General features: G+C 38.9%; 1 protein-coding gene and 1 long non-coding RNA gene across 3 annotated transcripts; both read left to right on the forward strand.

Annotated features, from left to right (window-relative positions):
* Nucleotides 1-595: 595 nt before the first annotated feature.
* Nucleotides 596-2877, forward strand: LOC134077856 (nectin-1-like). Of its 2 annotated transcripts, none has more exons than XM_062533490.1 (5): nucleotides 596-729; nucleotides 1167-1249; nucleotides 1408-1707; nucleotides 1799-1904; nucleotides 2709-2877. In XM_062533490.1, the coding sequence occupies exons 2-5, from the start codon at nucleotides 1183-1185 to the stop codon at nucleotides 2839-2841; spliced, it is 606 nt and encodes a 201-aa protein (XP_062389474.1). In that variant the 5' UTR covers nucleotides 596-729; nucleotides 1167-1182; the 3' UTR covers nucleotides 2842-2877. The 2 variants fall into 2 exon arrangements, with proteins under 2 accessions (XP_062389474.1, XP_062389475.1); XM_062533491.1 differs by having other exon boundaries at nucleotides 1802-1904.
* A 5451-nt stretch (nucleotides 2878-8328) lies between these two features.
* On the forward strand, nucleotides 8329-9102 carry LOC134078048 (uncharacterized). The gene is made up of 3 exons (XR_009938807.1): nucleotides 8329-8440; nucleotides 8595-8912; nucleotides 9009-9102. It is a non-coding gene; the product is annotated as an uncharacterized LOC134078048 (long non-coding RNA).
* The last annotated feature ends 4549 nt before the right edge of the window (nucleotides 9103-13651 follow it).

Raw genomic sequence — 13651 nt, forward strand, 5'->3', positions numbered from 1 at the left:
TTTCATACTGACAGCTCTGACCCCAAGAAACAGAGGTCTATGTGAGAAATTGCCAGAATTCACACCTTACACACTTTAAAGTAAAACACTGACCAACTAGCTGGGTATGACACTGCTTGGTTTGTTGTATCGATACTAAACAGCTTGTCTAAACACCGGTGAACACAGATAGTGCAGACTGCTCGTCTCTCTCTGCTACATCCGCTTGTGCTTCGTGGTGTTACCACTCGTGCCCCCCCACTCTCTCTTTCTTTCTCTCTCTCTCTCACACACACACCCTATACACCCCCCCCCATACACACACACACACACACACACACACACACACACACAGACACAAACACACACACACACACACACACACACACACACACACACACACACACACACACACACACACACACACACACACACACACACACATACTCTTATACAAAAAAGCAAACTCACACATGCACACACTCATTTATATGAGCTGCACGAGTAGATATATGCATATAAATTGCACTAAAAGGAGATACAGACAAGTTGACAAGCGTTGATTAGTTGTGTGGAGAAAATGTGCAGAACTGAGTGGTCATATTTTGTACCGCTATACGGTACATCCAGTTAAGTGCACATTCAATTATACAAATCTCAGGACACTTCTCAGCAACACAGGCTATGCAGAAATGGACAACTGTACAACTACAGCAGCTTCCTGTCTCAGCCCTGAAGAATCAGAGCAAGGTGACAAAGCCAGGGAAGTGAAGGGTGCTAGTTGGGTTATTGTGTGTAACTGGTAGGCTAGATATTATATGATCACGAAATTAAATGATACTGGTATAGTTTGTTGTAGTGTTAAAAAAAAAATACTGATTTGTATAGGCATGGTCGTACTTTCACAGTTTGCATGCAAGTTAAAATGATGAAAAAAGATGATGACATGGGAATTGATGTGTCCATTATAAGTCCATTCAAGAAAAAGCAACCTGCGATAAAAAATATAAAATAAAAAGTGACAAGATGGATTTTGTATAATTCCTTGTCATGGGGCCATTTCCAGCTAGTGACTGAAATAGTAAATTTTTAGAGCACTTCAACTGCTAACCACTTCCTCCACTGTAAGATCTTCTTTTTGGCTGCAGTTCTTCACATCCGATTAACACTGCTGTGCTCTTTTTCAGTGCAGGACTGTCTTCTATGGCGAAGAGGGTTCACCTCCAGTATCTGGGAATGTGTGTGCTTCTGCTGCATCTCTCACATGGGGGTAAGAGTCACTATTAGCACTGTTATATTACGCTGCTCTCTTGAAGTCTGATCAACAATATTGTCATTATCAATACGGTCATTAAATTATGAGATTAACTGTGAAGATCATATAATGATCACTTGTAATTGTTAATGCTGTTGTCTTAAATGTTACAGATAAAGTGGCTTCCATCAACACACCTCTAGGGGAGAATGTTACGCTGCACTGTAACACATCAGGGATGGATATAACTAACATCAGATGGATAAAGGATGGGATCAAGGTGTTTACATATAGCCCAGTATTGGAGGGCAACCCCAAAAACAAATACACTTCAGAAAGGATGAGTGTTGCTGCTCCTCATGATGTACTGCATATATCCGATGTGCATGTATCAGATGAGGGAATATACACATGTGAAGTAGCAACCCCTGAACAACACAAGACAGACTCATGGAACCTGACTGTTACTTCAGGTAACTGCTTTTCAGTCTTCCAAATACATTCCTGTATATTCAGCACATTGATGTAGTGCCAGTAATGATCTATGCTCTGTAACACATACAGTAGTCCCACCAGATCCATCCCAATCCCACTGGATCAACGTCATCACTGCTGCCTCAGGGACAATCATCGTCTCCATCATCATCTGTAGCATGTTATGCATTTACAGGTAGGTGCACTTTCATTGATTAGCATCCTAGTTCCTGTAGCAAGATTATGTGTCCTTATAACACAGCGTTATAGCTGTAATATATACTGTATATGTACTATTCAGCACTGTGTGATGCACAAAAAGCATTAGTCACATTCACTAAGCGAGATACATTGTCCCTTTTACTGGTGCATGTACTCCCATATTGAACTGCTATGTAATATATATATAGGCCTATATATATATATATATATACATACACACATATTGTCAGCAGATTATTATCATTAGATTGAACTGTGCCCCAGTAGAGTTTTGGGTCTAGTGAGACCCCTGCTTCTCACTATTTGTGTATGAGTGAAATTACTTATTTTGTGTTATCTAAAGTGAAAGTTGCAGAAATTAGATTAGTTAAACAATGTTTGCTGTCTCTTGAGACTTCACAGAGTTCAAATATGTTTTGTCTTTTCTGTCACCCCAGTTGCAAATGGTAAATTTAACAACCATAATAATGGAATGGAGTAACATTTGAGCGATTAGCATTTAAGCCTTTCAACATTTATGACCACAACTATGAGCCTTTTAACATTTAAACTTTAGAAAATACTGAGCTACAGGTAAAGTATTAGAATAACATTTAAACTACATGAGTATGTACAGTACACACTAATTGTAGCTATCCCTGCTAAATTCACCAAAGCATAACAGCCAACTATTCAGCTCTCGGCATTCAGAGCAGAAATGTTAAATGCAAAGGGTATTTTGTTGAGTTTAGGTTACAATGAAAATATCACCTTCTAACAACTTTTCAACCCCTGATAGGTTTTGTGACAGCTTTGAATTCTCTAACCTGCACAAAGTCGCCATGCTTGAATCTGAAGATGTCATGACAGAAGTGTTTATCTCAGCTAAGCAACAAGGTACCATCAGCAGTAAAACATCCCTGGATGTATGATGAATAAATGATTAAATTTCAAATAAAAATATTTTTGTTACAGTAACATGCAATCATCATTTTTTTTTATTAGATTACTTTATATTATGTATTTACACTAGCCTACTGATTGTTCAATTACTTGTTGCTATTACTTACTGCTCTATGAGACAATTAAATGCCTTTAAGGCTTCAATGAGTTTAAAATCAATTTGCAACAAATACAGATCTCTGAAAGCAGTAGGGGCACAATTAGTTTAGTCAGACACGATATTTGTAGAGTTGGCCTTAAAGGACAAATCCAGCGAGTTTTAACATACTGTAGATTTCCGTTTCGCAAGGTCACCAAGTACTGTCAATATGAAAATTTAAACGAAAACAATCCATTTTACCTATAGCTCGAGTTGCTACAGTCAGCAGCTAAAGCAGGCAGCTACTGTAACATGCTACACTCTGGGGGCATGTCCTTAAGCTCTCAGAAATTGAGATCTATGTGAAACCTTGCTGAATTTTTCCTTTAAAGAGAAACTATGCAGGTTTGCCGATTTCCTCGCTGTTTTATCGTTTTATGCTTGCAGGTTTTTCTGTAGGCTTCCCCTACAGCTCCCCTACACACTCCTCAATCGGTCAATCTGCCTTTTCATGAGAATGATGGTGAGGCTGTGAAACTGCAACTCGGTGGCACAAACTTGCAAGCGTGGTTTTCCGCTCACAGGCGCTTGGGTGAAGTGAGACAGCCATCATTCAACCCAAAATAAGTCAAATAACCGTTCCAATGACTCCAAAGCTGACCAGTTGAAGCAAAATAAGCTAAAAAAACTTGTTGTATTTCTCCTTTAAATCGACATTCATTATGGTGGTAGAACCTGCACTCCGATACCACTAAATGGAGCCATTTCTTAAGCACGGCTCCTCCACATTATGTAAATGTAAGTATATAAGAGGCCATAAACTACAGAGTCCATACAAAGTGGAAAGATAGCCAGACATCCCAGGGACCATCCCTTGGCAAACAGTAGCTGGACAAGAAAATCAACATTACGACTGCAGTGTCATCAGTGTGCTGCTGATGTATACTTGGCCTTGTCATCGCAGAAACACATTATTCTGATACTTCATTTTTTCTATGAATGGTATGCATTGTCGCCTAATTGTGTAATTGTGACAGTAATTGTGACCCCGAGAAACATAGATCTATGCGTTAAAAGTACACCTTCAATGTACCTCCTTAAATGTACCACCTCAAAGGCCACTATGCAAGATTTTCACCTTTACGAAGCCAATTTGATGGTTAAAAAAAATTGTAACTGGCCAATCGTTCACCTAGCATAGCTACAGTGTATATAGCATGGACGTAGCGAGTTTTACCTGCATAGTGACCTTTAAAGTGAAATACTGACCAACTATGCTTGACTTGGTTTGTTGTATGAATGCTTGTAGAAAGCAACTTGTCTTTAAAAAGGTGTACTGCTTATTTCTTTTTCTGTTATATTTGCTTGTGATCGGAGGTCTGTGATCAAGGAGCTTCCTTTTAAAATCTCTCTCTGTCACACACACAGACCACTTACAGTATACGCAAACTCACATGCTCTCACGCACGGACACATGCACGCACACACACACACACACACACACGCACGCACGCACGCACGCATGCACGCACACACACACACACACACACACACACACACACACACACACACACACACACACACACACACACACACACACACACACACTCACACTCACACTCATTTCTCTCTCTCTCTCTCCATTGCAATCTGGAGGTCTGAACTGAGTGACCACTGGCTGCTCTAGATTCTAAAACCACACACACAACATCTGGCTGTAGCTGCTGCTTTCAGATCACTGCCCTTCCTGAAGGGCCACCTTTTGGGTTCTACAAGTTACATGTGAATTGACAAGTCAAGAAAGACTTAGAGGTGTCGCTGGGAAGTACATACATGTATATTGATGAACAGAACAAAACACCACATCCACATATAATTAGCATGAAATAACTGGAATGGATCCTTTTCTTCCCTTGAGTGATATGATGCAACACTGCCATAGCTACATAAAAGGTTAACTGTACAAAGCCCCCTGAGTTGTCTCACACTCTGTGTCACAAACAAAGAAAAAAGTGTGATGTTCCATCACAAGCAGATCTCACGCTCCTCTCTGCACACGTGACAAAATGTGACACAAACACAGACAATCTCTCTCTCTCTCTCTCTCTCTCTCTCTTTCACACACACACTCACACACACACTCACACACAAACATACACACACACACACACACACAAACACTACATCACATACAACACACACACACACACACACACACACACACACACACACACACACACACACACACACACACACACACACACACACACACACACACACACACACACACACACACACACACACAGACACACAAAGACACAAAGACACACAGAGAAAGACGTCATGTAGAGTAGGCCTCACAACATGATATTTTTATTATTATTATTATTATTATTATTATTATTATCATTATTATTATTATTATTAGTAGTAGTAGTAGTGGTGGTAGTAGCAGTAATATTGCTATTATTCCTGAGAATTAGTCATATTTGTAATAATATTGATTTTTAGTAAGAACAATAACAATAGTAGTAAGTTGAATCAGAGAGGGCTAAAGTGCAGTAATCAAGGATCTTTGGTTGAATTAAGTTGCTTCGAAGAATGCATATTTATGGTGCTTCCTGTCTGTTGCAGCACTGGAACTTGAGGCTTGAGGTAGAGCAGGGGTGAGGGGGCTCGCTGGTGGGTTGGCTCTGCTCTTGTGGTCCAGTGGCACAGATACAATGCTATTGTCAATAACTGAAAAACACAAGTGTGGCCTGTGGATTGCGCCATAGATGTTTGACTCCAATGCATGTCATTTGATGTCATATGTCATTTTGCAATACTTAAAACATACTATTTTCTTGGTGAACACTATGAAAAACATATGAAAACAACACAAGGCCATCAGTACTAACTATTTTCTCACAGACGCAGAAACCCTAAACTTCCCTTTTCATTCGCTCTCAGTTTCCAGTCCCACATGCACCCTGCCACTGAATCTGACTAATGTAATGTAGGGTCAGATCATAGGGTCAGATGTGAGTTTGGGACTGTTGTAATGTGGGGTCAGATGTGAGTTTGGGACTGTTGTAATGTGGAGTCAGATGTGAGTTTGGGACTGTTGTAATGTGGGCTCAGATGTGAGTTTGGGACTGTTGTAATGTGGAGTCAGATGTGAGTTTGGGACTGTTGTAATGTGGGCTCAGATGTGAGTTTGGGACTGTTGTAATGTGGGCTCAGATGTGAGTTTGGGACTGTTGTAATGTGGAGTCAGGTGTGAGTTTGGGACTGTTGTAATGTGGAGTCAGGTGTGAGTTTGGGACTGTTGTAATGTGGAGTCAGATGTGAGTTTGGGACTGTTGTAATGTGGGGTCAGATGTGAGTTTGGGACTGTTGTAATGTGGGCTCAGATGTTTGTGATACAGATAATGTGTTTTCCATCAACACACCTCTGGAGGAGAGTGTCAGCCTGTACTGTAACACACCTAAGATGGATGTAACAATCATCAAATAGTAAAAGGATACAAACCAGGTGTTTAAAGATAGTCCAGTATTGGAATATGTTGAAACCAAAACAAACTTAATTTTTGAAAGGGTGAGTGTTGATTCTGCTTCTATACTGCATCTGATGTGCAGATAATTAATGAGGGAATATGCCTTATTACTGTCATATCAGAGACAATCTTCATCATCATCTGTAGCCTCTTATTTATTTACAGGTGATTGTGGACTTCACTAGTATCTGTATTAGCTTTATTGGTAAAAAGGTGTCAGGCTTATGCATGCCTTGTAACTGTAACTGTACTGTAAATGGACTATTGAAAGGGACACTGGCAGTAGAGGTGCTGAGGGGGCTGCAGTACCCCCTCCTGGTGATGGGCTGTAACTGCCAAACAAAACTATTTCATCAATATTAGGCTGCTCCTACCCTTATCATCCTCCATGATGCATTGATCACTGATGAAATATCTCAACACTGTGCAATACTCAAAAATCATTAGTCACATGCACTCATCATAGGTACATTTAAAGTCATGGTATTCTCCCTATTTGTATACAGGCGAAATTATATTTCCCATGCATCTGAAGTGAAAGTGGCAGCATTTGGATTAGTTCCACAATGGTTGCAGTCTCTTGACATATCACTGAGATAAATTATTTCTTCCCTTGCTAATGGTAAAATTCAGAGACTGACATGACATTAAAGTAATACTTTTAAAAGATTTACTAAGCTTGCCTGCTTGTAGGCAACTTGTTTTGTTAAAATCTCCATCACATGTTCAGTGTATTTACTGTAAAACATCCCAAATGCAACATATTGTGCATTTACAGGTACATACACATTAATTGATTGTTATCCCATTCCAGACAAATATTCAGTATTGACATTTTGTAAACAGATTCAATATCATCATTTTAAACAGAAAGGATATGAGTTTCATATCCTTCTAACTATTCATATGAGTTCAGAAGGATTGAGTTCAGATTACAATGATGAATATCATCATCTAACAGCGTTCCACCCCCTGACAGCTTCCATTAGAGCGGTCATTTCTCTCTACAAAGACATAATGAGCTGATCATTGACCTGGCTTTTGTCTTCAACTTGGACCTGGGTTGCATGACAATATCTCCTGGGTTGCATGACGATACCTTTTATCATGTGCCATTGAACACCAAACAAGTACAAATTATGAACACAACATATTCTCCATAGAGTGATATCAAGAGAAGCCTACACAGGTTACACTCAATACGCAGATATCACAGCCCCTTTGACAATTTGGACAAACAGAGCTAAGCTAAGAGTCTTAAGCTTTTTGCCTATGTGTTCTTTGGTGGTCACCCATCAGTGTTGAGAATCACATTGCTTGTAATTTAATTTGTGTTCTGTATCTCAACAGTTTATGGATCCAGCCATCTTACACAGAACTGTTTTTGATGGGTGCAGCATATCTAAGTGCACTGTTAGGCTACTGATGCTAATCTCAGAACTCACTCTACAGACTACATGCAGACAATTATATTAACATGAATCTACAGTACGACAAGCTTCCTGTCTCAGCCCTTAGGCATCAGAGTAAGGCGATAAACGGAAGTGAAGGGTGCTAGTCAGTTTATAGTTTTTGTAACTGATACAAAATGCTTTGATTGTGTATCTTCTTCTCCAGATGATGAAATGTAATGTTATTTCGTTTCTTCATCAAGTCCTTTCAAGAAATGGAGAACTTGCCACGTAAAAAGTATCAAGAGAAGGAATATGGACAATGCGGAAATCTCGAGCCAAAGTGACTGAAAGAGTACATTTATAGCTCATCTAGCATCATCCTCCTGGGCTGGTCACCACTTCCTCCTGTATGCAATTTTCTTTTTGACTGCAGTTGTTCAAAAGCTGACGATTATCATCATTGCCTTAACCAGTGAAGGACTTTATTCTATGGCGATGAAGAGTCAGCTACAGTATCTGGGTTTGTGTGGAATTCTGCTGCATCTTACATGTGGAGGTAAAATAATTATTTGTGGTGTAATTTTGCACTGCTTTCTTGATTTTTGCTCAGCAACACTGTCACTGTTAACAATACATTGATTGATTTACTGAAAAGGACATAGTGTCATTGTTACATGATATTATGAATGCTGTTGTCTTGGTCTTTACAGATGAAGTGATTTCCATCAGTAAGCATCTGAAGGAGAATGTTACGCTGCATTGTGACACACCTGGCAGGATTGTAGCAAGAATCAGATGGCTAAAGGATGGAATCCAGGGGTTTACATATAGCTCACAATTGCCCAACAGAACCAAAACAAACTTCACTTCAAAAAGGATAAGTGTTGATCCTGTTATTATGATGCTGCATATATCTGATGTGAATGTATTTGATGAGGGAATATACATGTGTGAAGTAAAAAGCTCTTCAGGACTCATGAGGACAAGAACATGGAACGTAACCATTCTTCAACTTCAACCAACTTCAGGTAACTGCTTGTAGTTATCATAATGCATTCCTGTACATTCAGCACATGTACAGTATGTGATGTCATTAATGATGATCCATGCCTTAAAACTCATAGTCTCACCAGATCCCTTCCCATTGGTATACATCATCACTGCTACCATATCAGGGATAGTCCTCATCATCATCTGTACATGTATATGTATTTACAGGTGGGTGCGCTTTATCGGATTAGTGCATTCAAAAACATTCCAAATGCAACATACTGTGCATTTACAAATGTATTGATTCTTACCCCTTTAAAATTCACCAAACATTTCAGACAAATATTCAATATTGCCAGTTTAAACAGATTCAGTATTGTTATCTTAAATTTAAAGGATTTAGTTGTGATTACAATGACAATCCCCTTCTAACAGTTTTTGTTACAGCTTTAAATTCTCAAACCACAGAGTTGCCATACGTGAAGCTGAAGATGTCATGACGGAAGTGTTTTTCACAGCTAAGCAACAAGGCACCATCAGAAGTAAAACACACCTGGATGTATGATGAATGAATTAAATTTCAAATAAAAAATATTTCTTGTTACAGTGACATGTAATCATCATATTATTTATTAGATTACTTGTTACGTATTTACACTACTGATTGTTCAATTACTTGCTGCTATTTGAGTCATCCAACTTCCCTGAATATACTGGAAAAAAACACATATAGCAACTGCTTTATTAGACCAAAGACAGTTAGATGTCTTTACGTTTAAATGAGTTTAAAATGAATTTGCTACAAATACAGATCTCTGACAGTAGTAGGGGCACAATTACGTAGGCTAGTCAGACGCAATATTTGTAGAGTTACAAGAAAGTTTGTATAGACAATCTTTCCGTTTGTCAGTGCCACCGACTCTGTGAAAAAAGTGTGATGTTCCAAGTGACAAAACGTGACACAAACACAGACACAAACTCTCTCTCTGTCTTCTCTCTCTCTCTCTCACACACACACACACACACACACACACACACACACACACACACACACACACACACACACACACACACACACACACAAACACTACACTACACCACATACACAGACACACACACACATACAGCAGAGAGAGAGAGAGACACACACACAGAGATGTCATGTGGAGTATAGGCCTAGCATTAGTCATATTTATTGGTAAGAACAACAACAATAGTAGTAAGTTGAATTAAGTTGCTTCTAAGAATGTATATTTATAGTGTTTCCTGTCTGATGCTGCACTAGAACTTGAGGTTTGGTGTAGAGCAGGGGGGGAGGGTGAGGGGGCCTGCTGGTGGGTTGGCTCAACTCCTGTGGTCCAGTGGATCAGATGACAATCTGATTCTCACTAACAGAGAAGCACAAGCGAATATTGGTCTTATCAAGCCTGTGGGTTGGACCTTATATGTTTGAGTCCAATGCATGTGATTTGATGTCATATGTCATTTAATATTTAAAACTTACGATTTGCTTGGTGGACACTATGAAAAAAAATGCATTGAACAACACAAGGCCACAGTTTCGAGGCTCATCCTTCTGTGATCTAAAAGTAGGCCAGTCTTTGAGGTTGATGTTATGCAGCACTAACCATTTTTTCATAGATGATGCAGAGACCCTCAACCTCTGAACATGGCTACATTTTACGCTTTACCAAAATAGCTCAAATGTATAGGCTTGTGTAAAACATCCATTCATAAGCAAGCCCATGTCACACTATAGAACACATACGGAGTAGCAACCTATTTCCTGTCTAATTGCAGCTCCCAGTCCTGTTGAGTGCAGCTCCTTAGAACGCTGCACGGTGAGACACACAGACACGGCTTTCACTGTGGTGCTAACAACAGGTTTACGTTTGTTATCATCTATAGTCAAGGGGAACGCCACCAATACAGGTACTGTTCATTTATTACTGTTATTTTGATACGTTGGTATTGAGAACTGCTATTAAGCAAACTACTGTATGTCAGTGGGGATATGTAATTTAATTGATCTAACAGTCAGATGTGTGTGAGGTTTCAGCAAACTATATGTTTTGACAAAAACGTAAAAGTCAACTACAATCAACTACAATCCTGTTTCTCATGGACAGTGATGGGCATCACGCCATGATGGAGAGGGTTCAGTAGCAGTATCTGGGTTTTTGTGTGATTCTGCTGCATGTTTCATGTGAAGGTAACACTGTTATTTTGTGTTTCGCTCGTATGACCTGCAATATTTTTTTTTAAATGTTTCATATTTTTGTGAGAGATATTCATTAGGACAAATCATGATTACCTGCACTATCATGGATGCTTGTGATACTGATTAGTTGGTTTTAATCAACAACCTCTGTGAGTAAAAGTTGAGCGGTATTGTATTTCTCTGAGCATACTGAATAGGTCAAGGGTGGAAGTCTGCTGTCCAATACAAACAAAACCAAATGATCCTGCTATTACTGTATGATGCTGCATCTATCTATATGCAGGTATCTGATGAGGGAATGTACACATGTGAAGAAACAGATGATACATGGATTGTAAAGACAGAAATATATAAGTTGGCATTTACTTCAGATACAGTCACACCTTGATATAATGTCAGTGCCGGACTTTTGCCAGTGGTGAAGGCAGCTCCAGTGTTAGGGTTTGGGTGTAAATGCTGCTGTTGGTGCTGATAGTGATGCGGGTGCTGTAGTCAGCTGAGCGACAGTGCAATGATTTTTATTTTCTGTTTTCATTGTGAAACAGATAAAGTGGCTTCCATCAACACAGATCTGGGGGAGAATGTTACGCTGCACTGTAACACATCTGGGAAGGATATAGAATTAGTCAGATGGATAAAGGATGGAATCCAGGTGTTTAGAGATAGCCCACTATTGGAAAACAAAACTAAAACAAACTTCAGTTCAAAAAGGATGCGTGTTGATCCTGCTACTATGATGCTGCACATATCTGATGTGCAAGTATCTGATGAGGGAATATACACGTGTGAAGTAACAACCACTCAACAAACCCAAAAAACAGAAAAGTGGAACTTGACCATTAATTCAGGTAAGTGCTTTTAGTCATGTCAGATGGAGTCCTGCACATTCAACACATTGATGTGACATTTCTAATAATCCATATGTCATAGCCTTACCAGATCCATCAGTATTGATCTACACTCAGCTCATTGCTGTACTGTAGTACCAGTAATGAGACCTGTCTTAAGCACATTGATGTAATGCCAGTAATGATCCATGCCTTATCAACTCATAGTCTCGCCAGGTCCATCCCAACTGATCTACATCAGTACTGCTGCCATATCAGGGACAAGCCTCCTCGTCATCTGTAGCATATGTATTTACAGGTAGGTGCACTTTGTTTGATCACTATCTTATTTGCAGAAGCATGTATCAAGTTTATACTGTATGTAGGCCTGGTAACACAGCATTATTGCTGTAATATCTACTGTATAGAGTAAATGTGCAACACTGTGCAATACACAGAGATCATTAGTCACATACACTTATCATGTCACATACTGTACACTTCAAGTCATGGTATTCTCTGATGGTACATGGCCATATGAATATGACATATTGATACCTTACATCAAAGACAAATCAACTTAAATTAAAGAATCAGCGCATGTCAGTTGTTCATTATGCATTTACAGCATTCTAAATGTAACTTGTGCACACTACTGATTGTTACTCCTTTACAATTTACCAAAACATTTCAGACAAATATTCAGAATTGCACTTTTAAATGTAAAGGGTATCTTGAGACAATATCACCTTCTAAGAGCTTTTATTACAGCTTTAAATTCTCTAACCTGTACAGAGTTGCCAGAAGTGAACCTAAAGATGTCATGACGGAAGTGTTTTTCTCAGCTAAGCAACAAGGCACCATCAGCAGTAAAACACCCCTGGATGTTTGATGAATGAATCATTCCATTTAAAAAAAAAATGTTTCTTGTTAAACTGTAATATCATTTAATATATGATTGCTTGTTATGTATTTACACGACTGATAATGCAATTACTTGTTACTATCTTAGTCATCCAACTTGAATTGTTTTGTTTCAATCCTGAATATGCTGGCAAAACAATGCATTTGACCTAAAAACACCTAAATGTCTTCATGGTTGAGTTTCATAAGAAATGTGCAACAAACACAGAACTATCAGTACATTTATAGATGTATAGGCACAATTGGTTTTGGCATACTCAGTATTTGTAGAGTTGGCCTGAAATCGACATGAATTATGGTTGCACTCAAACACCACTAGATGGAGGCATTTCTCAAGCACGGCTTCTCCACATTATGTAAATGTGAGTATATAAAGGAGGCCATAACCTACACAGGGTCCATACAAAGTTGAAAGATAGTCAGACATCCCAGGGACCATCCCTTGGCAAACAATAAAGTTATTTTTAGCAGGACAAGACAATCAACATTACGACTGCAGTGTTTTCATTAGTACACTGCTGATGAAGATTTGCCTATGTTCTCAAAATGCTTATCATTGCAGAAATAAATTATTCTAATACTTTGGGTGTTTATTTTCTATGGTGTTGTGCATTGTCACCTACCACTCAAACTACTAGTTTTTTAAGTAATCTATACAATATGAATATGATCACCAGTTAAATTTGTATACAACGATCACAGTTCACAGTCTTCATCACATGGGTTTAACAGTGAGAGTATCTCTGTGTAAAATCTAGAAAATAATAGAAAACATTGGTATAAAATACATATTTATTCTCCATCA

Source organism: Sardina pilchardus, chromosome 4 (assembly GCF_963854185.1).
Source record: "Sardina pilchardus chromosome 4, fSarPil1.1, whole genome shotgun sequence".
NCBI lineage: Eukaryota > Metazoa > Chordata > Actinopteri > Clupeiformes > Clupeidae > Sardina > Sardina pilchardus.

Bases quoted from the DNA above. Each gene is read 5' to 3' on its own strand.
- LOC134077856 (XM_062533490.1), top strand. From the start codon at position 1,183: ATGGCGAAGAGGGTTCACCTCCAGTATCTGGGAATGTGTGTGCTTCTG. The intron at 1,708-1,798 runs GTAACTGCTTTT...TAACACATACAG, and splicing joins GAACCTGACTGTTACTTCAG to TAGTCCCACCAGATCCATCC. The intron at 1,905-2,708 runs GTAGGTGCACTT...AACCCCTGATAG, and splicing joins AGCATGTTATGCATTTACAG to GTTTTGTGACAGCTTTGAAT.